Source organism: Halyomorpha halys, unplaced genomic scaffold, assembly GCF_000696795.3.
Source record: "Halyomorpha halys isolate HHAL.00 unplaced genomic scaffold, Hhal_1.1 Scaffold908.1, whole genome shotgun sequence".
Taxonomy (NCBI): domain Eukaryota; kingdom Metazoa; phylum Arthropoda; class Insecta; order Hemiptera; family Pentatomidae; genus Halyomorpha; species Halyomorpha halys.
Genome location: NW_027115706.1, coordinates 206,238 through 215,089, shown reverse-complemented (window position 1 = coordinate 215,089; position 8,852 = coordinate 206,238). Strand labels below are relative to the sequence as shown.

The 8,852-nt window shown below is 32.0% G+C and overlaps 2 protein-coding genes and 1 long non-coding RNA gene across 5 annotated transcripts in view; 2 read left to right on the top strand and 1 right to left on the bottom strand.

The window, feature by feature from the left end:
- The window catches only part of LOC106687013 (mitochondrial glutathione transporter SLC25A40), a 10,945-nt gene extending 9,716 nt beyond the window's left edge, over positions 1 to 1,229 (top strand). The window contains exon 8 of the mRNA XM_014430655.3: positions 854 to 1,229. Coding sequence (XP_014286141.1) covers positions 854 to 1,101 — 248 coding nt within the window. The 3' untranslated portion in view covers positions 1,102 to 1,229. The remainder of the gene's footprint in view (positions 1 to 853) is intronic.
- Positions 1,230 to 1,428: 199 nt separating this feature from the next.
- bigmax (helix-loop-helix-leucine zipper transcription factor bigmax) lies at positions 1,429 to 3,454 on the top strand. Of its 2 annotated transcripts, none has more exons than XM_014430660.2 (5): positions 1,429 to 1,518; positions 1,809 to 2,020; positions 2,091 to 2,258; positions 2,346 to 2,459; positions 3,015 to 3,454. In XM_014430660.2, exons 1-5 carry the CDS (start codon positions 1,485 to 1,487, stop codon positions 3,102 to 3,104), a joined length of 618 nt encoding a protein of 205 aa, XP_014286146.1. In that variant the 5' UTR covers positions 1,429 to 1,484; the 3' UTR covers positions 3,105 to 3,454. The 2 variants fall into 2 exon arrangements, with proteins under 2 accessions (XP_014286146.1, XP_014286147.1); XM_014430661.2 differs by having other exon boundaries at positions 1,514 to 1,712.
- A 964-nt stretch (positions 3,455 to 4,418) lies between these two features.
- Positions 4,419 to 8,849, bottom strand: LOC136797109 (uncharacterized). Of its 2 annotated transcripts, none has more exons than XR_010844941.1 (3): positions 8,716 to 8,849; positions 5,326 to 5,444; positions 4,419 to 5,242 (listed from the first exon to the last, which is right to left on the bottom strand). It is a non-coding gene; the product is annotated as an uncharacterized lncRNA (long non-coding RNA). The 2 variants fall into 2 exon arrangements; XR_010844940.1 differs by lacking the exon at positions 8,716 to 8,849 and adding an exon at positions 8,187 to 8,229.
- Positions 8,850 to 8,852: the final 3 nt, after the last annotated feature.

The following is an 8,852-nucleotide window of genomic DNA, read 5'->3' as shown; positions in this document are numbered from 1 at the left end:
CACACACTTCTATATATAAAGTTTATGATTAATTACCAATTTAATTAGTGTGTAAAATCCATCCCTAAATTATTTTGCTATTTTTTTAATAAAATAATAACCTTTACTTGTATGTTCTTATGAGAGTTTATGTAGGCTCTTATGCTAACATCATTATTATTATTTTAACTTATTTGAAGTATATTATAGCGATATTTATCTTTTTGGCATCATTTCAAATTTATTATTCGAAACAATTTTTGGTTTGGTTTGATATTTGAAACAATGAACCTTTGATATCAGTCAAGAAAAAATATTTTAACTCCACTTTGGAAATTCGAGGTTTAAAATTTCAAGAAACATGAAATACAATAATCAAATAAAAAAAAAAATCTGCTTATGGGTTTCCTTTGAGACTTCTGTTTTATTTCATTCAGTCCAATATTTTTTTTAATTTGGCACCAGACACAGTAAATGTTTGTTTTTATTTTGAAATTGAGGTGTTTCGAAGATCGAACCGTAGACAGGGGTTTCTTTCTCTACTGTTGTCCCTATATAGGGAGTCCCAAAGCTATTTGAGTTGTCAAAAAGTAACCACAGTCTACAATACATTCTGTAGAATACATCCAATAAAACAGAATAATTGTTTTTGTTAGATGTGCACCTATTCTAGCAAAGCAGCGATATGTATATATTGAAATGGTTTTTCAGATGTATTTTTAACTTAATTTTCTGATGCTTCTCTGAAGTAATGTGTATACTACGCTATGTTGTAAGCAATATGTTTTCCCTAAAAATAGCTGTTTTATTTTAATTTTAAATTTAATGATAGTTCATCATTTATACTTTTGAATTATATGTTTTTATTTTTTAGAACCACCAAAGTTCCTAGGACAGTCAACATTTTCTGTCATCATGAGCATTTATGAGAAAAATGGCATTCCCGGTCTGTTTACTGGACTCATTCCACGGATCGTCAAAGTAGCTCCTGCTTGTGCAATAATGGTGGCCACTTTTGAATATGGCAAGGCATTCTTTCAAAGACATAATCTTTCGGAGTTCCAGAGAGAATTGCCTTTACAACTCAGGAATAATATGAATTCTGTGAATGAAAACACGTAGAGCTGCTTTTATGTTTTTGTACCATTAGTATGTGATGATATTTTACCGAAAAAAAAAAATTATAAATGACGACTTTTGTTACTATTATGTATATAGATGTTTATTTATTAAAATATTGTTAAAAACTATTGCATTATTCCCCTTTATATCCTGTAAAACCTATTATAATTTGTTGGTTCAAGTTCCTTAAATATATTTATAATCCAATTTTATGCAAATCAATTATAATTACATGGAGTATTAAATTTTCCATGTTAGGAACTCTAGGTTATTTTTATATTAAATGTCCTTAAAATGTTTTATTTCTTCCATATCAGATTTTTAGTCCTTGAAATTATAATGAGATAAGATAAAAAATATTAGTGAGCTCATGTTAACAAAGGATGTCAACAAGGTTCTGTGAAGGTTATGATAGGGGTAAGGTTATATTGTGTTTAACAAAGTTTTGTGTTCTCTGGGATTTTTCTTAAGTTTTATTCTTTTAAAGTGCTTTAATTAATATATTGTCTGTTGGAAGATGTTGGCCATTCACCATTTGTAGAATAGTTATTAATTAAAGTTCATTCATTTAACTTATGTGGTTTTGACAGAAATGAGCAGTAGTAGTCATGGTATATGTTTAATCACAATTTTGGTTCAATAATAAATATTTTTAATTTACATTTAAACTCCATCATGGTTTGTTGTGTAACTATTTGTAATGTTAGATGATGATGAAAGTGAGGATAAAGGTTCCACTCTTCCTTACAAAGATAGAAGACGGGAAGCTCACACACAAGCAGAACAGAAGAGGCGTGATGCTATTAAGAAAGGATATGATTCCCTTCAAGGGTTAATTCCTGCATGCCAGCAGTCTGACATTTCTGGGTATAAAATGAGCAAAGCTACTGTTTTGCAAAAATCAATTGATTATATCCAGGTATTTTGTTCAGATATATTTACTTCTCCCTCGACCAAAACTGTTTTATTCATAAAACGTTTGTGTAAAGTTCCTTTTACAGCAAAAAAAGAAACAGGAAGAAGAGCGTAATGCTCTTCGAAAGGAAGTTGTAGCATTACAGATTATGAAAGCAAATTATGAACAAATGGTCAAATCTCAACAAAACCAGCCAGGTCTTGCAGATAATAGAGTGTCTGATGAATTAAAATTTCACGTGGTAATTATTTCAACTATCTGCTAATTATTCCAGCTATGATTGATTAAATTAGTCGATTCAGTTATGATTTAACCTTGGTCATTTCAGTTCCAGAGTATATTAGAACAGCTTTTTATCACTTTTAGTACAGTTTCAGTCAACAATTTTTCTGAACTGTCAGCCTTTATATTTACATGGCTTGAAGAACATTGTAAACCACAGGTAAAAATATTACGTATATTTTTAGGATTTCTTGATTTTAGTAAATCTAGTTTGGTTTAGGGAGTAAATTAAATGATTTTTTGCATTATGATTAAGTTTCTTAAGTTTATTGCTTGAGTAACTTTTCATCATCTTGGTTAGCTAAAGTTCATTAATTGTTTTATTGATTGAGTTATTTTCATAATTAGCTTTTGTATTGGTCTAATACTTTAAGGATTAATAATATTTTGAATACTCACGAAAGATAGTGTTGATTATTAAAACAATTTAGATATTTTATGATTAATGATACATAAGTGGAAGAAATATGATCTTTGTTTTTATTCAAATTTTAAATACATCTTCCACTTTTGTTCTCCATACTTGAACTATTTAATCAATATTTTACTTCTAGTATTATTACAGAATAAAATTCTGTAATTTAAATTTCAAAAGTAAGTTATATTCTGTTGTTGTGATAGTAATTCATAATTATTTGATCTTACACTTGTGAGAATGATTGATTTTATAGTTGTGTAGCAAATATATTCTATTTCTTTGTGGTTAAAATTTCAGTCTCTGAGGGAAATGGTTGTAGCTGTTCTTCAGAGGATTTATGCATCAAGATCAAACTATTCTGGACCTAAAGTAGAAAGAACATTATAACATTGCTCAAATTAGGTTTACAATAATTTTTTTTTTTTTTGTACCATATGCTATATTTGTCAATTCCATACTCACTCCTAAGACAATTTAACAAAGGCTCACATATTCCATGAAAGCTTTAAGTGATATAAATTCCTATATTTTATGATAGGATGGTTGGGTGTGAATTAAATCAATAATAAAAAATTGTTTTTGTCTTTTTTTGAAAAAAAAAAAAGTCTGTAATGAAAATGCTGTTATATTCAAAGAGGCCTTAATTGTTTGTCAGAGTGATATATTTGTTATTTGCTCATATATATTTTATTATAATTGATTGTTGATTTTAATAATATATTTTAATTTTAAAAGAATTTCTGTTTGTTTAATCCCTATTTCATGACCACTTGCTAAAACTGGTTGAAAATTTTTTTATTGAATCCGTGTTATTTATTTTTTTATATTATTTGCATATGAATTCTGGTGTTAAGAGCTTAAGTATTTAAGTTCTGTTTATATATTATATTATATTAGCACATGATGTATTTCTTATTTTTTATTCTCTTATTATTGGGTTTTCTCTTTTATTTCTTATTTATATATACTCTTTTTAAAATTTTTATAAATAAGAGGATTATTTTTGATGGTGGAAGGAATTCATTTTTTTTTTAAATTAAGAAAGCAAGCATGTAGCTCATTGTTATTTATTTTATTTGAATTAATTATCATAAAATATTTTTAAAAAATTAATTACCAATGACACAAATTTAATCACCCATGACACTTGTATATATAAATAAATTGTCTAAGCTGCTTTATTTTTATAGCAATAAAATTACTTATAGGATTCATTTGCTACCATATGGTACCTCCATAATCACAATTACTAATTGTTTTTTTTTTATAATATGGTAGTATTCATTATATTTAATATCAATTTATATTAAGCGAAACAAAAAAATATATTTTTTTAATTCTTTTAGTTAAAACCATCTGCCTGGTACATAAGTCAGAATAGCCTCCTCACGTTTAATTTTGGCTGTGATATTACCAGGGTCCAGGGTCAGTAACTAGCATTGACAACAATTAGGCAGTAGGTTATCGAAGGGTACTTTAATAGTAAGAGCGGAGGGACCCAGTCTTAAGATCTTATGGAAGAGGTACTGATAACCAATACCAGAAGTACTCTCTGAGGTATGTGAAGGGTGAGGTTTTATTTAGAAATGTTCATCTCAATATTTAGTCATAGATTTGTGCCTTTAACCTTCTAGGGAGGACTGGGATGGTAGTAGATGGTGGAGCCTATATGTACTTCTTATATTGTTGATTTCTTATTCACAGTGGTCCAGCTTGATCAAATTAATTATTTGATAAATAAATAATTATTGGATTAGATGGATGTTGCAAATAGTTTAAAATCTAAAGGATTTTCCAAAAAACTGTAAAACCATGTTCTGCCTTCCTTGGTGATTGTAAATTTTAATGCATTTACAAATGAAACTCTACAGTTAGAGTTAATGGAAGTACAATGTTGATCACCATTTTGAATTGATTTAAATATTGTTTTATGAGTTGTTCTTTAAATATTTAACTGTAAATTTTAATTCTATGAAGTTAGATTCTTTAAATTTAAATTGAATCAAAGAAAAAAGGTTAATATAACTAGTTGGGATTTATTAAAAATAAAGTGATATATTGAAGATAAAATAAAATAACTTGTAGAGAGAGGGTAAGCAAAAAAAAGATATAATATTGTTAGTGTAGTTAAAGTGAATTTAGATAATTTGGTGAATAATTGCTGAGATGAGAGGGGTTGGTGATAATGATGGGAGCAAAGTCCTGTGGCTATGGTGATGCTGAGGTATGGTATGAATACGCTTACTTGCTGTGAGCGGCCAGAACCACATATTGAGATCGGTCACCTGCTGGGGTGTTGCTGCTGAGATGCTGTCCTCTGGGCAGTGTGCCCCCCAATGCCACACTCACTGCCTGTTTAGCTGGATATCAAGGGCTTGTAACTGAGTGGTGACAGGCCAGAGGTCCCTGGAATGTCTACTGGCTCAGGGAGCAGCCCTCCAATCAGCTCTGGTTGGCCCTTTTCTTTCAAGGTGGCGCCCAGAGAAATACTTTATATAGCCATGCTGCCCAAGTATATTGTGTTGCTTTAATATAAAGCATACCAATCAATCTATGATCAGACATATATTGTATTTACATGATATAACTAGAAAAAAATGTTTTCTACCTTTTCGTTTTACAATCAATTATCTTCTGTACACCAAATACAATAGATTATAATTAATTATTCTCCCTATTTCACTCTCTCATAGGTGAGGATTTATTATCATCTTCCAGTCCAGTGATCTGCAACCCACGTTTGATACAATAAACAAGGATTTATCATTAGATAGCAGTATAAAAACAAATAAAAAAATAAATAGATTTAAAAAACATATACATAGTTCTAGTAGATTCGTTTGTTAGTAGATGACACTCCTTGTCACTTCAAGATAATTAAATGGTACTCCATCTTAAACCCCCCAAAACCTAAAATCTCAGGCCTTTGGACTTAACAATAGATGTAATATGGTGGTGGCCACTCTGATTACCTGGGATTCTTGAATTCTTTTTCTTTTGTATGGTCAACATTGCAGTCTTTCTGTGTCGAGTTTATCTGGATGTTGAGGTGCTTTAGTTTTGTAACTTTCCCATGATTTACTTTTGGCATGCTTAAAAGCTTGTGTGGTATAGAAGCCATATATAGTCTATGAAAGTGGTGCACGCTTTGGTGATTGCACTTTGTTGCTAGATTTCCGTTTCTTAGAAAAATTAATGTTATGAGTGGTCAGCGAGGCTTAGAACACCATAAGGCACAGAATCAAATTCATTTGTATATTCTATAGTAGCTCTAACTGTGTTTTTGTTAAGGTTACTCGGAACCTCTATCTGGAATTTTAAGAGGTGATGTTCCTTACTATAATATAACTGTAAGTCTGTTCAGGGAAGATAACTGAGTTTTCCCCCTAATACTCCAGTTGAAATTTAAGAATAATTTTTGCGTAGACTTTTGTGAGGTACGGTTGGAGATTGATGGGCCAGTAGTGCTCTTCTTTGTCCCTTCTGCAGGATGGTTTCAGCAACGGAAACCTTATGGCATCTTTCCATTTCTCGGGGTAGTATCTCATTAACAAGCACGTGAAGTATCGGTTTTAGAGACTTGATATCCCCTTTATAGGATATCAACCATTTATGGCTGGCATATATATAGTTATTCTTCCTAGCCATGTTTGATATATCAGCGTTGACGGTTCGAACGCTGATATCTTGATGATAATGATCAACGGGCAGCTCCGCTTGTGCAGGCTTAAGCAGTCGGTCCCGGTAGTGTAAACAGATGGTTGAAGAATTATTAATTGAATTTCTGGTCAGTTTCTATAATTTGTTGACTTCCTATGAGTAGCCAGTAACTAATCATGCAAGATCGTCGTCTTCCACTATCGGAGAAGATTTTTTATTTCATTTGTGATGGCGTTTACCGCTCTCTTAACTTCCGGGACTTAGGCGCAGACTCTTAAGTTTTGCTCCCTCTTGACAGAAATTCTGGCGACGCCATGGGTAATCCCATCTCTACCATCGGGCCCACTAGTCCCCGGCCCTCTAACTCTAGTGATCTGTAATTTAAAAAATACATAGGTTTTAAGAAAGATTGAAGTTTATGATATTGCCATTGATGTCGAAAGAAACAGATTTAGTTGGAGAAATAGATCTTATGGAAATTAATTTGTTAGACAAATAAATTCTCTAATCTGGAGGGACCCTTTACCCCGAAGTGCCATGGGCCTTCACTTGGTTAAAGATGGTTTTGCCCATAGCTCTTTATACCCCAAACTAAAAAAAAAAAAAGGCTTCTCAACGTTGTGTATTAAATGAAGTATGCATACTAACTGTTTAACTATTTTTATCACGGATTACCAATCAGATAACAATTACTTATCTGAGAGTGTAGTAAAATCTTGTTCTCAGTAAAAATTAATACTAAAGCACTCATAGGAAAATCATATAATTGAATTAAATAAACTCTTCTTTATTTCACCAAAGTAATCAATTAATACATTAAAATATGTAGGGAAGGTTTCTGGAACAGGCATCGATTGCTATAATGTAATTTTAGTGTATTACCATGGTAGAAGCAGGTGTTTACCAAGGCTTCAAAGTAATGCGTTGGTATTTTATGTGGAAGGAAGTCGACATGTGAAGGGACATGGTATCCAGTTACTTAGAAGAGAGGTGTGGTGTTTTAATAGATTAGGGTGTTATGGATTTAATAGATTCATGCTGTTATGTTAAATGTGAAATGTTTTGCCTTGTTAAATGTCATAATGTCCGATTGCGGATTGATAAGTATGTTGTGTGAGATAGCAACCTGATGTATTTAGGCAAAATAGATGAATAAAGTATTTCTCTCTCTCTAGGATTGTGAGACGCCCTATTTAAAGTCGTGTTAAATGTTAAATGCAAAAGAGCTCCTAGCGGATTTTTTGAGCAACTTGTTTTATAATCTTTCCTTTAAAACTTGTTATTGTTTACTTCTAAGTTTTGAATTAAGTAATTTATTACAACATGCCTAGATTAAGTGAAAAGTGGAAGTTGTGTGGAAGTTTGGAGTAACTTGTTGATCTTGTGACTTGTGGGGAACAGAATCAAGATGAGCTAATTGGCAACTATCATTATATTATTATTGTCATCCATTGCTTTATTAGTTATAAAAACATCCCAAAAAATACTAACACACACATAAAAAAAAAAAAAAAAAAAAAACTGCTGGCAAGTAATCTAACACAATAAACAAAATGATGAGCTCAGCTGGTCTGTTGGGTAACATCATTCTCCATTTAACAGACCTAGTGACAGACTCTCAGCCATGTTATATGTGATATCGTTATAGCATGGAAATATTTCTCCATTTAACATGTTAAACCAAAGATCATGAATACCCCTATTATGTATGGAGGAACTAGTGAGGTGTTTTATGTAGATGTTCAACAATTATTAGTTTTTTGAAGTTTTTGAGTACGTTATATAGGTGGTAGGGTGATTCATACTTACATCCTAATAGCTCGATTCCTAGTGTCTGAAGAGGCTAAATTAGTGGGATGTAGTGCATTCAGTCTTTACGGTGTTTGTCAAGTAAATATTGAAACAGCCAGACGCAGGTGGTAGTTTCCTGTATTAGAAATAGATATGACGCAATACTATCTATTCTGGAGGGTTAAGCGAAGTATTATAGCGAGCTTAAGAGGAGGAGGGTGTTATTATAGCGTGCTTAAGAGGAGGAGGGTGTTATTATAGCGAGCTTAAGAGGAGGAGGGTGTTATTATAGCGAGCTTAAGAGGAGAAGGGTGTTATTATAGCGAGCTTAAGAGAAGGAGGGTGTTATTATAGCGAGCTTAAGAAGAGGAGGGTGTTATTTTAAACGTCTATAAGTAATAATGTGGCGCGTAACGATTGATGAATTCAAATTTTGAAGACCTCAGCCCTTGTCGTCTATTTCCGGAAGAACAAGCATCGAATCCAACTCACTTTTTGTAATTCATGTGTAATTTTCTTACTTATTTACAATTCCATTATTATTTACCTTGACACAGATGGAAGTATTTGCGTTTCGAACTTGGCTCCTACTTCCTGAGGGCGAAGGTAGTGCTCCTGACCATGGTGTTGAGATGACGTAGCTGCCCTAGATACCCCTCCACGGGGAGGTGGGAGTCCAACTCT

Excerpts from the sequence above, each read along its gene's own strand:
- bigmax (XM_014430660.2), top strand. The coding sequence starts at position 1,485 with ATGTCAACAAGGTTCTGTGAAGGTTATGATAGGG. Across the intron at positions 1,519-1,808 it reads CTGTGAAGGTTATGATAGGG|ATGATGATGAAAGTGAGGAT; the intron begins GTAAGGTTATAT and ends TTGTAATGTTAG. Across the intron at positions 2,259-2,345 it reads ATGAATTAAAATTTCACGTG|TTCCAGAGTATATTAGAACA; the intron begins GTAATTATTTCA and ends TGGTCATTTCAG.